General features: G+C 41.5%; 1 protein-coding gene across 1 annotated transcript in view; it reads right to left on the reverse strand.

The window, feature by feature from the left end:
• Positions 1-20,160, reverse strand: part of LOC147725846 (vomeronasal type-2 receptor 26-like) — a 632,864-nt gene that overhangs the window by 54,995 nt on the left and 557,709 nt on the right. The window contains exon 4 of the mRNA XM_086962802.1: positions 13,476-13,712. Within this exon, the coding sequence (XP_086818928.1) occupies positions 13,476-13,712 (237 nt within the window). The remainder of the gene's footprint in view (positions 1-13,475; positions 13,713-20,160) is intronic.

The following is a 20,160-nucleotide window of genomic DNA, read 5'->3' on the forward strand; positions in this document are numbered from 1 at the left end:
GACTCCTGCAGACTTCCGGTGGGGAGCGACTGCCATGATTGCTCGCGGAATGGCCACGACGTAGCCACGGGGTGCTCTCATGCTGACGCCAGCTTCAGTCTGAAACATCCAGAAACACTGTAGACTACCAATTCGATCAGTTCCGGTGGAGCCCCAACGACGTATCGCGTTGTTGCGTAATGCGTCATATGACGCGCCGCGTTAGCGCACCTGGAAGTGCTCCGGTGTGCGAGGCGCGAAGCGCAGCTTTCCGGAAGCAATCCGGGGAGCGGCGCGGAGCGCGTAACGTAAGCATTTACATTTCAGTTGGTTCTCCCTCACAATATTTTCAATGTCACATAAAAGTCACCCATCACCCACTGCCATCTCTGGCTGTTTCCATGGTAACACCTCATTCTGCACCTGGCTGAAGGCACAGGTCAAAAGTTCATATCTCAACGTTCTACAGCAAAGTAACAACACTGTTTTCCCTCCAGAAACACCTGCCTATCCACAGCTCTGTTACATGTCATTTTTTTCACACCCAATAGTACTTTTAGTTTTACATAACATTAACATGCAACATAGTCTTCAATCTTCACGTATTAGATTCAACCAATCATTTTTTGTTTTTCAACCACACTAAGCCTCATCCATTTTTTTATCCTGACTTTCAGCTTCTAACTGCCATTCCACTTCCAGAACCCATCGGAGTACAAGTGCACCTGCCTTGAAAATGAAGCTTTGGCTTTTAGGACACAGCTATATTCACTGGACTGGAAAATATGCAGCAAGCAGACGAATTTCCAACCTTGATTTACCAAATGTGCAAATAACGTTGATTGGCCAAAGAGGATTGAGATGTCACCAATTAATCCCATTGGTGAAAACTTTTATGCATCTCCCAGAACCAGACCTTATAATTGTGCACTGTGGTGGGAACGATCTAGGCACATTGACTGGGGTAGGTCTGGAAATGCTTCTAAAAGACACCTTTCAACAATTGATGACACTTTTTCCTCGAACTGCCTTGGTATATTCCAATATATGCTAAAGACAGAAATGGAATTGGTCCAATCAACATTGTGCACAAATTGAGAAAGCAAGGAGACATGTAAATAAATCTGTTTCTGCATTCCTCAGAGATTATAGCATGGGTTCTATTTACCACAACGACTTGCGTTACCACATGCAAGACATCTATAGGAGAGATGGTGTTCATTTCACGGATGAGGGAAACAGAATCTTCCTCTGCAACATCAGGCTCTGCATCGGTACTTACTTATAAATGCAGAAAAAACTCAATTAACACAAGGGCTCTTTTCAGAGCCACCTTATATCAAAGCACTCAAACTTCTGATTTATCTCTATTTTCACACTCTTGTAAATAGGTGTGCGCGACCGAGTGCGCGCACCACGCAACTTTAAAAAAAAAAAAATATATATATATTTTCGCCTTTAAGGGCCTTACTGCACACCCTGAGAAAACCTACGCAGCAAAACAATCTCTACCTTCTCCCCTTTCCATGTTCCAACGCTTTGAAATCAACAATATATTTACTCGCAATGACAAAATGGCGGTCGACACTTCCTGATTTCCTTCGAATCGAACGTTAACAGACGTCACGCAGCAAAATTCCGCTCGCGCGCGCAGCCGCTTGAGTGCGCGCACCCGTCCGCGCGTATAGATATATAATTGACTTTAACTTTAATTTCCTCAGCAACTACTGAACGGATTTACACCATTCCAAAAAAAGCGTAATCTGCGAGCCGGACTGTACAGTTTTGCCAAATTTCTTATAAATCCATTCAGCCATTCGACCTGTAGCCGAGTCTAAAGGTCCTATGGAAAATAACATGGAGAAAACACGTTTTGGGACCCCCCTTTTATCTCAGCCCCCACTTGACCAATCCCCCCCAAACTTTTAGGGAAGGAGCGCAGCGGACCGAGCCATCTTCTTTCAGAAATTCGCTAAGATTCTTCAACCAGGGCCAAAGTTATTCCAAATAGAATGTGGGTATGTAACTGTATCTACAAGTGTATGAGTGGGTATATGTATATGATTGGGTGTTTAAGTGTCAGAGTGAATTTGTGAGTGTGTACATGAGTGTGTGACAGTGACCAGCGATGGTGTATGAGAGTGTGTGTGTTTGTGTGTTGGACTTGTGGCACAAGTGAAATTTTGAGTCTCCCTCTTGTTTTTTTGCTCCGCCTCCAAGTCTTATTGATATACCCCTCATGAAACTTTCCTTACATACATTTATCTGAACTCTGTCATACTTATTTCTTTGTTTCCTTTCACAACAAATTGATGATAAATGATGTGCTGCTCATTGCCTAGATTAATGTTGTCCTTGAGTAGTGTTTTTCTTTGTTAAACCTTTCCACAAATCCCCCTTCCCATCTATTCATCAAACGCATGGCCTTCTTCCCCTGGGCTGTGCGAGTTATTCTGATGTATATTAATTTATATCATCATTAGATCACACACTTGGTGGGGTGGATGTGGTGAAAGCAACACCAACTTACTGCAGGATCTTCTAAGCAAGAGCTCACACTGGCCCACTTACCCACCCGCACATGAAAAGTGATCCATATCTTAGATATGGAATGAAAAACATCTGCATCATCATTCTGGCCCTGTGTTGCACAACTGTAAACGACGCTCCAGACTTTGAGTCCCTGTTTTATAACTCAAGGATACTACTAGCTCTCCAGTAGACAAAAAGCACTGATATTGCTATTTGCTTGTATTTCAACTCCGTCAGGTATTCTTGCTGTTTCATCATGTAGTACTCTGGTGTCAATTCTTTGAAAAGCTTTCATAAAAATATAAACCATTAGTTCAGTCTTTTTTATTTCCATTTAGTTGCCGACTATGGATAATCAATCATTCAGATGAATCCCTGGGTAAAACTGGAAGTGGGACCTCACTTGCAAAGTTGTGATACCTTCCCTGTTATTGCTTCATCTATATTCAGTTAAGACAACTAGTATGGATTCAATTGAATGAGTTAACTTAGTAAGTAAGTAAATAACTGCTACTATTGTTTAACAAGTTGTTGTAGACAACATAGGTCATGGCAGCATTCAGGATTGCAGGGGATTCTGGGAAGGAAAACGTTGGAGACCCATGCAAGCCTTGCCTCCCTGGACTCCTCCTGGTCTCAACTTTTGAGACATGTGTGGGTTTTTAGGTTTCCCTAGATGACCGCCAAGTCAAGGACCAAAAACTCAAGTGACCCCCCTTTCCGTTTGGGCCCTTGCCTGTCGTGAGTTCTTGACCTACCAACACGAGTGAGGTACCATTTTTATCGGGAGACCCGGGGGAACGCTCGGTGGTAGGAAATTTGTGTCAGCCCAGTGATCGTACAACTTCCCCACACAGAAAGTTGGGAAAACGTTGATTTTTTTTCAGCAAAATTTGAGGTTTACAGGCGATTTTGGGTAGGGAAACATTGGTTGATCAACGCAAATCATACCTCATTGGAATCCCTAGGGTATTTACTTTTCAGAAATGTGCATGTTTGCTAGGATTCCTAGATGTCCGTGAGGCTGTGGCCAAAAAACCTGGTGTCCCCCTGTAAAACCAGTTAGTTTTGTGATAGGTAATTTTTAAATTTCTACAGTATGATTTGGTCCATTTGCCGTTGTAGCCACTATGCCTATCCACAAAAGTGAGCTACCATTTTTATTAGGAGACCTGGGGGAATGCTAGGTGGTAGGATATTTATCTCAGCCTGGTGATTCCCACCCGGAAAAGTAAGGAAAATTTGACTTTTTTTCAGCACATTTTCAGGTGTGCAGGGAATTCTGGGTAGCAAAACGTTGGGGGATCCATGCAAGCCATACCTCCCTGGACTCTCCAGGGTGTCTTGTGTTCATAAATGTGTGGATTTGGTCAGTTTCCCTAGATGGCCGCTGGGCCAAAAACTCAGGTGTTCTTCCTTGCTAAAGCAGGTTGTTTTGTGATAGGTAATTTAAATGTCTCAAAATATGTTTTGGGCCCTGTCACAGGCACTTGACCCACCCACACAAGTGGGGTATCATTTTTATCTGAGAACTTTGAGAATTGCAGGGTGGGCGGAATTGTGTGGATCCATGCAGAATTTAGAACTTTCTATCAGAGAAATGTGGGGAAAATGTTTTTTTTTTATTTTACAGAGTGTGCAAGGGATTCTGGGTGAGAGAACCTGGTGAGAGCCACACTAGTCACCTCATCCTGGATTCCTCTGGGTGTCTAGATTAAAAAATGTATCGGTTTGCTAGGTTTCCATGGGTGCCGGCAGAGCAAGGGTCAAAAATTTATAGCTAGACACTTTGCAAGAAAAGGGTCAGTTTTCATTGTAAACATGTAGTGTGTCCAGGTTGTGTTTTGGGCTGTGTCCTGAATGTATTACCACCCATGAATGACAGCGTTTGGACTATCTTCTTTTATCTTCTACAAAGGATAGTGACTTAGCCCCGGTGTTACACACTTTATTGAATGATGTTCGTTCCAAGTTGCTGTTTCAAGCTTCCTCGATCTCTAATGCCTCCAGGGCAATACGCAGATAGCCAGTTCAAATATTTGGGTTTCATTTATCAAATTGTGATTTTATTTCCATCCAGCATAAGTTGTTCAGCGTTCCCATTTCCGATGCTCTAAATTTCCTGCATAGTTTTGCAAAAATTGCTTTCCTTTGACATTCTGTGTTCCGGAGGCCAAATTCCAAGCGTATTTGTGCTGGAGATGAACCTTTAAAGAGGTTAAAGACTGCTTTATACACTTTAATCTGTAGTTTGTTTAAAGTGTTAATTTCTTGGCCATGCCATATTTCCAGTCCATAGGATAAAGTTGGGAGCAATTGTACTCCCATTATTTTTAGAAGGTGCCCGTTTGAAGGGCATTCCAGTTTCTTGTAAAGTTGTTTGTAGGCGAAGATTAATGATTGGGCTTTAGCTGTAATATCCCTTTTTTGAACCTCCAAGGACATGTTTCTGCCCACTTTAATACCCAGATATTGATATGAGCTTGTTTCCTCAATTTGTGAATTCTTTGCATACCATTAAAATTTTCCTGGGCTGGGGCCCGCTAGTCTCACCACCTTAGTTTTTGTTTTGTTTAATTCCAGGCCTAGAAAATCGAAATAGTCTATTAGTTTATTTATGACCCTTTGCAGTCCTATTGGAGTTTGGCTCACCACCACAATGTCGTCCGCATATTGCAGGAACTGAATTGGTTCATTTGCCAATTTTGGCGCCTGACCATTTACTTGTGGCAGGTAGTTATTTAGGTCTGCTAAGTATAAATTAAATAAACATGGTGAGATCACACATCCTTGTTTTAATCCATTGGTTATGTTTTTTTAGACGATATTCTTCTTCCGTCTCCAAGTGTTACTGTGGCCCATGTTTCACTGTATAAAGATGTTATTGTGTCTGTCAGAATCTGAGGGAATCCCCATGCTTCCAATTTCTTCCACAGACGACCGCGTGGCACTCTATCAAAAGTTATTCAGAAAGGGGGTGGTGATGAACAGAGTGCTGAATTAAGCAGACCACTCTTACCTAGTCAAGAGATCAGGGCTTGATTCATCACCGTTATTTAGCTCACTGCATCGCCCCAGTTCAGAACCTGGCTATATGCAAATTAGTCTGACCCAGTGCCTCATGGGAACAGGGCAGACCAAACTACCAAGCCAATTCTTCACCGGAAAGGAGACAAGCTTTCGGGGACCGGTTTCTGGCATTTCAGCCGTCATCGGCCCTGCTTGCTTGAATCCTGGTGGTGCAGTGAGCAAGGGACTCATGTCTGAGTATACCCTGCCACACCTGTAGTGGCCAAAAACGATTCTGAAAGGGGGTGGTGATGAACAGAGTGTCTGAAATGCCAGAAACCGGTCCCCGGAAGCTTGTTTCCTTCCCAGTATAAGAATTGGATTGGTAGTTTGGTCTGCCCTGTTCCCATGATGCACTGGGCCAGGGACAGGCTAATTTGCATATAGCCAGGTTCTGAGCTGGGATGGTGCAGTGAGCTAAAAAATGGTGATGGATCAAGCCCTGATCTGTTGACTGGGTATGAGTGTTCTGTTTAATTCAGATACTCTGTCCATCACCACCCCCTTTTCTGAATCTCTATCAAAAGCTGACTTCAGGTCGATGTAACCTGCCAGTAATCCTGCTTTCTTCTTTTCTGCTTTTTTGATCAAGATCGTCAGTGCTGAAAGGTTTGTGATGGTGCCCATGCCTTGTCTGAAGCCTGTTTGAAATTGTGGGATTATTTTATTTTCCTTTGTCCACTCCTGTAAGTGACGTAAGATGCAGGAAGCAAAAAGTTTTGCCTCTACATCAATGAGGGCAATCAGCCTGTAGTTCCCAGGTTCTGTTCTGCTACAGTTTTTGTAGATTTGATGAAAAATATTTCCACTCCAAGACCGTGGCATCTTGTTTTCACAAAACAATTGATTAAAAAGGGGGGTGAGATAGTTGGCCCAAAATTCGGGGTCTTGTTTGAAAAGGGCATTCGGCAGCCCATTTGGTCCTGCGGCACCTACGGCTTTCAATTGTTTAATCAAAAATGTTGTGTATTTTACTGTTGCCAATGGTATTAGGTCTTCCGATTCCCTGCTGGTTAGATCTTCTTTCAGTTCAACTTTTTTGAGAGCGATTGCCTCTAGTTCCGGGTCTTTTCCTTTTATTTCATCTATATTTGCTTCTTCCCACATGTGTGGCCCTGTTTGGGTGTTGTACAGAGACATAGGGTAACACAGAATTGTAGAGCAACTGTTAATACCTTTTGACTTTTGCTAAATCTCTGCCTTCCAAATGTAATACAATATGTTAAAAAGAAGTCACTTTAAAAAATATCCTATAATTCACATGCTAGTATGGGTACCCACAATTTTGGAGAAGTGCAAATAGCTACTGTTTCTAAACTCTGTTTTTTGTTCCTATTTCATAAATACATAGGTGTCTTTTATACCGATCTTTCACTATTTATATTTTCCCAAATGAATTGTTATATACCCGGTTCGCAATGAAAAACCATTGCAAGATGATGCACAGTTATTGGCTCTTGGTTCCTCAGGTTCTTGGTGAACCTACAAGTCCTATATATCCCCACAACCAGAAGCAGCCTTCAGATGTAACTTAATAGTGCTTTTAAAAATCTGAGTTACTTAAAAGAATTTACAGGTGAAAACATTAGCAAACATTGCTGTTTCTTTCAACTCATTTTCAATTTTTTCTATTTTCAACAGTTAGTTTCTATAAGAAAACCCTGAAGGATCTACACAAATGACCCCTTGCCGAATGCAGAATATTGTCCACTGTTTAGAAATGTATAGCTTTACAGGATCCATTATTGCTTTTATACCCATATTTACCATTTTCTGGAAGGAGGTTGAAAGCACAGAAAATAGTAACATGCCAAAACTGTGTAAAATATTTAGCTTTTCTGACAAATGTCTGTCAGGCCCTGAAAGCAGGAGTGATGGTGATTTAATCACCATAAATCCATTGTTGATACAATTTGCAGGGAAAATACCAGAAGCTTTCAACTGCAGCACTTTTTTCCCATTAACTTTTTTTTTCTAATTTAGAAGTATTTTGTCATATATATGTGTCCCCTTCAGGGCAATCAACAAACCCTTGGTACCTCTTAAATCCCCATGATGTTGGAAGAAAAAGATGCAAATTTGGTGTGGATAATTATGTGGTCAAAATGTTACAGAGGCCTAAGGGCGAACTACACCAAACAGCCCAAAAAAGTCTTAGCACAGGGAGGGAAAAGGCCTAGCAGCGAATGGGTTAATGCCACCAGAACATCGCAAAAAGTGAAATTCTCGTATCACTGATTCACTATATTGACAGGAAAACATTCAGCAATGGCTTCTTACTTAATCAGCCAAATCAAGCGTCAGTGATAAGTACAATTAGGTACCGCTGAGCAACTGCCTAGCAGAAACTAAACACTAGGGCATGCAATAATATTGCAACGTAACCTAAGCGTAAGTTACCTCTGAGTGTCAGCAATATGCTATTTGGAATAAAATGTTGTTATTGTAGAACACAAACAGAGAAAATAGTTGTAAATATACACAGAGCCCCAGAATCTTGAATCTTAGCAGGTCAAGCAGTTATTGTCACTGTCAAAAATAGCCATTGAGCAGTGCGTCAGCTGCTGAATGCTGCACCTAAGCTGGCTGATGCGCCACAGGCACCGGCGCACACTCCCCCAGCACCGCTGATGCTCTGCACAAGGAGTATCTGCAACTGGGCCTGCCATCATGGAGGGGAGGTGGCACTGCACAAAAACAGTGTTTCCACGTCATCCTCACCCTCACCAAAGATCACACGAGGTTGCACACCAGTGAGGCTGTACCGCCCACAACACAGCCACCCTGCCTCTGCTATTGCACTGGGTGGGGTTGAATAAAAAGAAAAGGAAAGCAAAGAACAAAGATCAGCAAGTAAGGGAAAATTAACAAAATGTCACAAAAAACACAAACAAAATCCCAAAAATGTAAAATACACAAACATAAAGATACACACTAATATAACAAATTAAAATGTTATGTTTTGTTAAGTGGCTTTTGTAAAGTACGCAGCTACTCAATTGAGTGTCCCGATGCTGAGGTGTGATAACAGCATTAGCTGTGTGCTTTGACAGTCCAGGGTGATTGTTATTGCTGGAATAACCAGGTTTTCAAAGACGTCCTAAATGCAAAAAGTTCCGGCATTAGTCTTAGTTCCAGTGGCAGACTGTTCCACAATTGAGCCGCTTGTACCTGAAAGGAATGTCCCCCCTATCCATGCTTGAAGGTATCTGGGGATGCATTCCAACTGAAGAGTTGAGGACATTAATGTACAGTGAGGGCAGTAGAACTGGACTCTCTTCTTGATGTACCCGGCATCTATGCCATGGAGAGCTTAAAAGCCAGGCCCATGGCCTTAAAATTGATCCTCTTCAGGACTGGGAGCCAGTGTAGGGATTTCAACTGTGTGGACATTCGTGCTCTTGGGCCAAGCATGAGTATTGCACTGGCTCATGCATTCTGAGCCACCTGCAGCATTGCTAATAGTTGATCTGGCAACCCTAGGTACAGTACATTTACGTAGTCCAACCTGGAGCCTACTAGTGCTTGTACTACAGTTTTCCTATGCATGATAGGCAGGAGAGGCCAAACTGCTTTAGCATTTTCAAAGCGCCAAAGAAGGATCCAAACACTGCCTGAATCTGTGCCTGCATAGAGAGATTCTCATCTAGCTTCACCCCTAACTTGTTCACAGTTTTTACGGACGTTGTAGGGGGAGGCATATCAGCAAGCCATCAGTTACGCCAAAAGTTGCTGGGGGGTGCCCAAAGAAGATGATCTCTGACTTTTCCATATTGCATTTAACCTGATTAGACTGGAGCAAGGAGAACCATTCTATTAAGCAGGGGTTAATCACGGCTCCTTTAAAATCTGTGTCTTTATCGCAGGTAAAGAGCAGCTTCGTATCGTTCACATATGATACAATTTTAGCTCCCAGCCCATCCGCCAGAGTAGCTAAGGGTGCCATATATAGATTAAAAAGGGTTGGGCTCAACATTGAGCCCTGAGGAACTCCCATCTCCAAAGGGAAGATAGGGGCAGCAAAAGACAGGGACCAAACTGCTTGCTGGCGATCCTTTAGAAAGGAGGCAAACCAGTTGAGTACCGTACCCCCAAAACCGCACTCCTGAAGTCTTACTAGGAGTCGGTCATGGGGGACGATATCAAAGGCCCCAGATTAGTCCAATAGTATCAGCACGGCCTTGCCGCCCTTAACCAAAATGTCCTTTAAGGCCTTCCACACTTCCAGCAGCTCCATCTCAGTGCTGAAATTTACCCTGAATCCAGACTGACTCTGGTGGAGTATTGAATTAGTTTCTACAAATGAGGTGATGGCATGATTCACAACTTTTTCCAAGGCCTTAGAAAAGAAAGGAAGCAGAGGTATCAGACTGTAGTTAGAGGCTAACTCTGGGTCCAATGTCGGTTTTTTAAATAAGATAAGAATGTTTGCCCTTTTCTATCTATCAGGGACCCGCCCCGCCTGCAGAGAGAGATTAGGATCCGATTTACCGCTGTATTAAGAATATCCGCTATTGATGCCAGAATGGTAGTAGGGCATGGAACAGGGGGAGAGCCGTATTTTAGGCCTTTCATGATTTCTAAGGATTTGTCCAAGGAGACCAATGGGAACTGTTCCAGAGATGGTTTTCTGACTTGAGTTAAGGAGGAGTCAAACTCACAACTGTTTCTGAGTGCTGGAGATGTTGTCGGGAAGTTCTCCTAAATATTTTTGATCTTGGCATGAAAAGAGGAGGCCATACGGTCAGTCCATGCCTGAGAAGGGATGAATCTTTTTTATCAAAGGGGCTACTCATTAAACCATCTAGGTATCTGGGATTATAAACTTTTCTTTTACACAATGATGCCTATGGTACTGATTATATCAATCTTTGTTAGAACAGATACTATAAATTAGCTGTCTTCAATTTTCAAAGTGCTTCTTTGGAATAGATCCAAATACCATTCTCTCATGCCTCATCCAATCACTATCTGATTACTGAAAGAATGAATTACAACAAAACTTGGTTTTAAACTTATTTTAGTAAACCATATTTTAAGAAAAAATGAATTTTTCGTTTTTCATATTTTTTGTTTCTTTTTACATATATGTATACATTGAAATAATTTTTCTTAATATATATACACATTTACATATTATACACAATATCTACAATACTCAACATAAATACAACGTACTGAATACATTTTCTTCTGGTGCCCAATTATTCAAAACAAAGGAAAGGTGTAGTACAAAATGATCCAACCTTATTCCTTTTTCTTGGTCATCATATACAACACAGAGAGGCCTAGGAAGATCAACCTTTTGTACTTCCTTTTTCAAAAATAAGGCCTTCTGAAAGCAACTTAATGACTTTAATTCAATATTCAAATGATGCCAACATAGGGTACAGTCGACGCGTTTCAGCCTATACTTATTTTAGGCCTCCTCAGTACTTGGGAAGCATTCATAAATATTCTCCAATTGTATCCCAGTTGTAAGTCATACAATGGGTGGAAGCTTTGCGTAGTTGCCCCGCCGGGCTGGCTGCCTGGTACGATTATGACCTTCCTTAGTAGGTCTAACGAGCTGTAACCCCCACTTCGGGTCTCTAAAATTACGGATCCTACCAGCTTTATTCCACGTTCTTTAGATCCTGACGCTGCAAACTGCTCTGCAACCGAGTCAGTAGTGTTTTTCTACAAATTAATTGATGGCATGATTCACAACTTTTTCCAAGGCCTTAGAAAAGAAAGGAAGCAGAGGTATCAGCCTGTAGTTAGAGGCTAACTTTGGGTACAATGTCGTTTTTTTTTAATAAGGTAAGAATTTCAGCCCTTTTCTATCTATCAGGGATCCGCCCCGCCTGCAGAGAGAGATCCGATTTATCACTGTATTATTAATATCTGCTATTGATGCCAGAATGGTAGTTGGACACTGATCAGAGGGAGAGACGGATTTTATGCCTTTCATGATTTCTAAGGATTTGTCCAAGGAGACCAATGGGAACTGTTCCAGAGATGGTTTTCTGACTTGAGTTAAGGAGGAGTCAAGCTCACAACTGTCTCTGAGTCCCGGAGATGTTGTCGGGAAGTTCTCCTGAATATTTTTGATCTTGGCATGAAAAGAGGAGGCCATACGGTCAGTACATGCCTGAGAAGGGATGAATGACTTGGCTGCCACTGCAGGGGAGGAAAATTCACTAACTATTCTAAAAATGTCCTTGTTTTTGTTCATTTTAAGTTCAATTTTAAAGGAGAGAAAATGTTTTTTTCAACAAGAACTTGTTTGCAGTGAGCCTTCAGTGCCTGTTCATAAATAATTTTTCATCAATCGGGTCAAAGTGCTTCCGCTAGATCCTTTCTAGGTGTTTGCAGATCCTCTTACTTTCTTTAAGGGTAGTCATAAACCAATGAGCAGAGGATCGGACAGTCTTCCCAAGACGCAAAGGGGTGCAAGTTCCCCTGCCTGAAGCTGGAGACAGTTATGCAGGCCCGCAACATCCGCCTCCAAATCTCCTCTAAATGAATCGGATGCCAGTTGGTGGCAGTACTCAATGTGTCATGAATAATTAGATGAAAATGAGGGGTAGAATAGTTTTAAAGGGGGAGGTTTAGACAGATAAAATAGAGATTACATTTTATGCCCAGTACCATACTGAGAGCAGACAATCAGGATGGCCACGCCCATGCGAATTGTGTGGGCTAATTCGTGCAACATTTATAGTACAAGAACACACTTGAGAACCACTTGATGTTGTTTTCATGTAATATGGAAAACAAGAACGCATACTGTGTTCCCATTGCAATGCGACCAGGTGCGCTGGCAAACTTCGCCGACGAGTGGAACTCCACTTAGAGCAGCAGAGGTCTTTTGCGACTTTGCGCAACTCACCGAATTCCGCCCATGGCTAGTAAGTAAACTTTACATGCCAAAACAGTCACCTTCAGGCCAAAACATCATAAACAATTCTGACCATGCACCTGACCCACATGTGTGGCATCTCTAATTTGGGAGAATGCTCATTTAAATGAATCTCTAATGTCTGAAAGTAGAAATACTAGCGTTTTGCCTACCTAACATTAACTAAATATTGCTGGGTTTTAACACACCTTTAGCTGGTTGTGTACCACACAAAACAAAGGTAAATATTGGTGTATAGGTAAAAGGGAAAATGTTTTGCCTGAGGAGAAAATAAATAAGGGAAAAATATATTTTTGTGTTAATTTCACTATGAATTGTTCAGTAACGTGACATCTATAGAGATAATGTGGTGACGTACATCCATGATCAAAGCATACCAAAAACATGGTCATCAATTATTTCTATATATTCCTGTGACTTCGGAGTCTATGGATGCAAACGGAATAACAGATTTCAGAGATTATGTATAGATTTGTAAATGTAAATGTAAATTGATACTTGTATAGCGCACTACTCACCCGCAAGGGTCTCAAGGCGCTTGTACGAATACCACTGTGGAACCCATCCTGGCTTTCCCTGTGAGGCGTTCACTCCTGGGCACCCCCAAGGTGGAGGCCAGGCATCCTTAGCGTTGTGGGGGCCGTTGTGGAGATTAAGCAGGCTATTGCCCGGAGTTGCAGAGTGGGACTCCATGATTGGAATAGGCACCGAGACGACAATTATCAGGTCCGTGGAATTTTGAGCCCAAGACCCGCCGAGGCGGGAATTGAACCCTGGTCCCGGGGTAGACCTCTGCATCAGGGTCTGCTGCTCTAATCATTGAGCCACACCTTTATACATTTAAATAAGTGACTCATAAAAAGAAACCCACAAGTTATTCTTCTTCTGTAATTACAACGACGAAAGATAGAGCTAGTCAAACATCCTCACTGTATTAAAGTGTACGCAGGGCATAGCTTAGAAGTTATACCTGAGACAGACTTGCAATGACAGATCCATTTTGTGACCCATTGAAATGCCAGATGAGGGTGCTCTCATTGATGGAAAGCTGATGTCCTGGTGGAGCTGATTGATCAAAAGTTCCAACTTGGACTCTTGAGATGGTTCCATTAGGAAAGAAATCCCAAGACAAAACATCAAAAAGAGCTGGCACTTCCCCATTGTCATTAAAACCAAACTCAGCTCCAGCCGGTGTCTTGAAATGAATCTTCTGAAGGAATTCATTTACCTAAAAGTAAGATAAAAAACATTTGATATGGGAGAGTGTTAAAGTATGATAGCATTATTGTTTGTATACTTCTGAGTCATCAATTATTTAACGCCTGTTGAAAATAACACATTTGTTAATGAGTGAGATACATTCTGGCACACTAGTATTCCACATTTTTTAGAGCTTATTTTTGGGTGAATAAAAATAAATTGAGTGAGAAGAGAACCCATTATGAATGTTTGCACTTTATTCAAGCCAACTACAATTCCAAGTGAACTACAGCTTAAAGTCAAGTGGGCCAGTGCAGTTTAACTGTTAGATGGAGCATAGTTCACAAAGTTTGGGGTTGAAGAGGTACACCTTGATAAATAAGGTAAATCTGTGTGCACCTAATGTAGGTTGCAGAGGTTGTTTGCACTTAGGTCCACAAACCATATGAGACAGTGTCACAAACATTATATGATGTCATTAGTGATCTGTCAGATGTCATCAAAGATGTTATTTCAGATCATGGTGCAAAAGTACCTGTGTTTATTTTAATTTTATTTTATTTTAATTTCTTCTATAGTGCAGGAATCAATCCCGTAAGGGTATCTCCGCGCGTTGACAGCTGTAGAACGACAGGTAGTGCATCATAGAAGTTAACTAGACAGGAATGCTTCTTGATAAAGAAGGGTCTTTAGTGTCTTTCTAAAATACAGGTGGTTGGTAGTCATTCTTACATCAGTGGGAAGTTTGTTCCATAAAGCAGGTCCAACCGCGGAGAAAGCACGATCTCCTTGTCTGTATTTCTTAGTTGCAGGGGGCTTTAGAAGGGCTTGGTTGCTAGAGCGTAGAGACCTGCTGGGCTGATACAGCTCAAGGGATTGAGACAGATATTTAGGGCTTGCTCTGTAGAGACATTTGTGAACCGTGCAGCATATCTTAAAGTTGATACGCTGCCGTATGGGAAGCCAGTGTAGTTCCTTCAGCAGGGGCTTAGAGGGAGTCCTGGCTGGAGCACTCATGACCAGTCTTGCTGCTGTGTTCTGGACTACCTGCAAACGACCTACAGCATCTGCGTTTGCTAATGTCAGCAGGCCGTTACAGTAGTCCAGATGACTGGTCACCAGGACCTGTACAAGTGTCTTCCTATAGATGGCAGGGAGATACGGGAAGACACGTCTAAGTAGGCCGATGGTGTGGAAACACAACCCTGCGATGTAGTTGGTGTGTTCCTTCATGGTCAGCTTTTGGTCTAACTTCACCCCTAGATTTTTTACATGAGGTTTGGATGTAGGTACTGGGCCCAGATCTAGATCAGGATTGTTTTTGGAAGGAAGGTGCACCTTCCTGCACAAAAAGAATCCTCAGAATGCAGTACACATAGGAATTAACAATGAAAAATAAAGGTATTTCTCCTTCTTACGCCTCACCAGGGAAGGTGTACCATTTTGACTCATTCCCATGTCGGCCAGTTATGATAATATTAAATCTGGGAATGTAGCAAAATCCACGGTTGACTATGTGTGAACCCCATGTCCCAACTAAGGAACACCTCCCTAGGGCAGACTAATGCAATACAGTGATTTGCACTGCATCGCATGACTCTATATTCATCAAGCCATGCAATGCTTGACAAATCTTACTTAAAAGTTGCATCGCTCTTGCTCCACATTGCGAGGCGCAAGGGCGATGCAATGCTTTAAGAAATATGCCCCTAGCTATATATGTATTTTGATATCTACTTTGGCTACTTTGATCATCTCACGGATTGTAAATGATGTTCCATGTTGTGTCGAGTATTGCAAATACATATAAAAGTTGCAGCTTCAAACAAGATGAAAAGGAAGGGCTTTCAACGTACTCAGATGAAATGCAAAGATCTAATGCACAAACTAGAACATTTAACTGAGCGTGTAATAAGGTGCAATGACACGTGCAGCCACATAGTCTTATGGCCCCCTTTTTATACCTGGGATGCCCATGTTTGGGGCTGACAAGAAAAGTGGGAATTTAGGAATGCCTCTATTAGAGATAACAAAGGATAAAAATATGTTAAGTATATTTGGTCCAGGGATATGGGGTGATGATCAGGTACTGGACCAGGTACTGGATGATCAGGCAATCTTAATTCTGGTAAAAATTGATAATGTAAATAATTTTCAGGGTGCTCAGAGCCCTGCAGATCTTTCATTCTTGGACAAATATGACATTTTACCCAATGTTGATGGTCACATTATAAAAAATATAAATACAGATGATATCTGTGTATTGAAATGTGTACTAAATACAATGAATGTTATAACAAGGTGCACTTGACTTCCATTCGAATAAACTTGAAATCCAGGTGGATCTGTTAAATACTTTAGCAGTCTATGTGGCCGGTAATGACTCAAAATTATAAAACCTGACAGGATTGGTGGTTAAGGCCCAGGCTGAGGTTAATGACCAATTTATAAGATTTACATGTTCTCATATGTTGGATAAATTGTCTGAGCTCCCAGAAATGTTAGGTTCTCTTGTGAAAGATGCTAAAGAAACTGCAGGGAAACTGGTTTTCGATAGAAACTTGGTTTGAACAAAGGAAGGGGGTGATAGTGTATATTGTGAAAGGAAGTTGTGGCGAAAGTGGGTTGTGATAACTCTGATTTGCTAAAGCAGGTCGATGGGGAGACCAAGGTCAGTCTATGTCTAGATGTACATGTAGAGGATGGTCATGTCTTCAATGGATTTAAGAAAGGCAAGTCACTATCTACTGCCAAACCCCTGTGCATAAGCTGAGGGGAAATCTTAAGTGATTGCCCCGATTATCTAAAGGTACAAGGATAAGGCTGCAGAAAGAGTGGAATAAGGCCAGAAGGACAGTTGCCTTACCAGCTACAGCAGCAAAGTCTACAGATTATTATCCTATATTTAAACCAGCTGTTAAGAAAGGCTTACATCAGGTCGATGTTGTAGCAGGCGGGGATTCCTCTATAGTATTCTTGTTACCAATGAGGGATAATGATCAGGGATCTGCAAACTGTAGTAATATGTATGCTCTTAGACCTAATGGCATAATAAAATCAGACTTGGTAGATATCAGTAAGTGGTGTGACATTAAATTGGATAATAAACCCCAGGTGCCAGGATTTGTGCGCAAAGAACAAGTTGTTGATACACAGAAACTGTTTAGTACCATAGAAATGCTTGAATCTACTAATTATCAGAGTCTTTCACCATTAAATATATTCCGTAAATCAACTTCACCTAAAGAAAGTCATTTAGGTATATTAAGCCCTATGTGTGTCCAACAGGAATGCAGAAATGGGGACACCAAACTAGGAATGCACCCCTTGTATTTATTCCAGGGATCCAATGATAGCCTCAACAGGGTTTTAATATTGAAACTCATTTCAACTATCCCTGACTTAGCATACATTAAATCCACTGATTTGGTGTTGGTACAATTTAGACAGGTACAGCCCAACACTCCTGGAGAGTCCACTATTACAACTTGATCTTTGAGTGATATTTTGACTAAGATTTTAGGATCAAGTATGCACTTTATGGAATGCGGAATTAAGGTCAAAATATGGGCCAGTGTACAATATGCCCTGATCTTGAAGGTATTGGCCCTTAAGGTGGATAAAGTTTGCAAAATAGTTGAGAGTAACAAGCCAAATCCGGTACTTAGAGGAGCAGCGGGTCAATCAAATAACCAATCTTGCAGTTCTGGTCTGTTGATTACCAATCCAGAGTGATGGGGTTGGGTTTGTGAGTGGCAGCCTGAAATCAACATGCGAATGGAGGACTGGTTTTGGCAGCCAGCATCATTGGCAAAGGTACCAACGTAAATGAAATAAGTCTATGCTCCTTGAATGTCCACGGACTGAATCATTTATTCTTTGACCCAGATACGATATTAATTTTAAATTCATTTGCATTTTTATTATTCCAGGAAACATGATGAGAACAAATGACTCCTTTGTCTGGATTTAATGAATGTAGTATTCTGGCAGTAAAAACCAATACATTTGGCCATGCAAAATGTGGATTGGTGTGTTATATTGCAGCTGACTTAAACCTAGTTGTGGAAGTGGTAGACTTTAATTTGGGTTGGCTACAATGCCTTGTGGTATATTCTGAATGCATTAATAATCCAATATCCAGGTGTTTGCTTAATAGTATCAGGTGATTTTAATTTGTAACTATTTTGGTTTTCAGAACCTGATTGTAAGTCGGGAGGACTGGCAAAGTACTGCTGTGACATTACGTCTGAGGCTGGAGCCAGTTAAAAGAAAAATCTAGAATTCTAAGCAAGGTTCAATCATTGAGTATACATTCATTTCAGACAATCTGAGATCACGTATATCTGAATGCAAGGTAATCGGCTGGGCAGAAAGTGATCACAACCCTTAGGTTGTAAAATTGTATTTTTCTGTAGAATGTCATTCTAAATCCAATGATCTTCCCAACATCGCATATTCTGCATATACCTGTAAACAACTAGAGAGGTAGGGTTAAGAGACACTCCTCTACCCCAGTTCAGAATACATATAACAACAAAGGAGTGACTACTGTTTGATGGCAAAACACGAAGGGACTAGTGTCTTGAACCAAGAAAAAAAGTAAGAAAAGTAAGAAATAGTGAAGTGTGTAACAAAGTGTTAAAAAACCTTGGAGGTTTTTAAGAAAACCCTCACTCACCCACCTAGTGGGTGACATGCTTCATCATCAGGTTCCACCGGGCGGGCAGAGTGCCTACCCGGTGTGCTACAACACCTGAAATTGCAGTGGAGCTGGTTTTTCGTGTGTGAATAGTGAATTAGTGACAACGTGAGGTTAATAAAGAGCAAACTTTAGCCAAAGATTAATTTTAATAGAGGCAAAGTAAGCTTATATTAAAATCAGATAAGGACAAAGAATTTCCCATTATTTGGAGCCATCTGTATCCAATTAGTCTTAAAAAAGGTCAACATGTTTCTGCTCTATATAGCCCAATTGGCTTAGCTTTCATCAGGACCACATAAATAGTGAAGGGAATTACCACTGGGCGGTGTACACATGCTAAAGCGTACCCTAACCTCAGTGGTGTGTGTGAAAAAATGCAAAACTCACAGTTTTGTACCGGACTGTTCTGGCATTTCCAGTTGTCCGAACCTGCAAGGAAAGAAAAAAGGACATACAAACAGAACAACATTTAAATTTGCATGCACCCTTTACCATGCAGGTATTAGCTGAATTCAAATGTCAACCCAGGTTAGTGTAGACACCACACAATTCTAGCACCAAATGGTGTTCACAGGAATCCCCTGCTCTAATATGCAGAAGACGATTTTGCCACAATATTTATCCTTTATAAATATAGGCCCCAAAAGGAATCCTGATCAGCTCTTTACCCTATTGTCATATGCCCGTTATGATATTGTTGACGCGTAAGAAGGTAGTCACTATTGCGTCTTTTTTTATGAATTTTTCGGACTTGTGCGCAATAAAGAAGGCTCGAAAAATAACTAACAAGTCCTATAAACAGTATTAAAAGCACCCAAGCATGGAAGTATGGCCAAGAAACAAAGAAAGAAGTAAAGTTAAAATATTTTAAGTGAAAGCACTCTATGCCTCACTTCATGGGACCGGTGGCGGGGGTTACTTCACGTCAGAGAAGCTAGGATGAAAGAGAGGGGAGTGGTCAAATGAATTTGGTAATCAAATATCTGGTAAAGCGACTATCAGGTACGCTCCACAGGGCACAAAATAACCTCTCACTTACTGCACTCCAGACGACTCCCCACGTGTGACCTCGCTTGCTCAAATCCACCGCCCGAATACTAAGGTTTGTGTTTGGTCTGGATCTTGAAAAAGCTTCACGGTCAATCTCGTGAAACCCTGAAGAAAGTGCTGTTTTGGAAAAAGGATTAGGCTTTATACCCACAGCACGGTTGAATCACTTTAAATTACACTGCGAGCTGTCTGAGTTATTTCGGAAATTACGACTCAATTTTTTTTTGGAGAATAGGACAGAAGAGGGTTCTCAGTCTGTCACCAATGATACGGGATTCAGAGTAAAATCTACCTTTACCCCTCCCCTTCATTCTGTTCCACCAGAACTTATTGCTTTTGAGCAGGCAGTGTTCAATGAAGTGGAAACACTACAAGAGCCGACCCCATTCAAGAACATGAAAGCCACTGAATATCAGGCATTACAAATCCTCCCACAGAACCCTAAAATTGTCATAAAACCCGCTGACAAAGGGGATGGGGTTGTAATACAAGATGCCACTGTATATGCTGCTGAGTGCAGACACCTCCTGAGTGACGGAACCAACTACATACGCCTTGAGGTAGATCCCTCAGCAGCTCTTCGGGATGAAATCATTGAGCTAGTGTTGGAGGCAGAACACAGTGATTATATTTCTAAACAAGAGGAGGATTTCCTCACTAGTTCTGAAGGACAGCACTCAAGGTGCCAGTGCCGCTGAAACTTATTACAACCTAGCTTGAG

This window comes from Lissotriton vulgaris, chromosome 3_1 (assembly GCF_964263255.1).
Source record: "Lissotriton vulgaris chromosome 3_1, aLisVul1.2, whole genome shotgun sequence".
NCBI lineage: Eukaryota > Metazoa > Chordata > Amphibia > Caudata > Salamandridae > Lissotriton > Lissotriton vulgaris.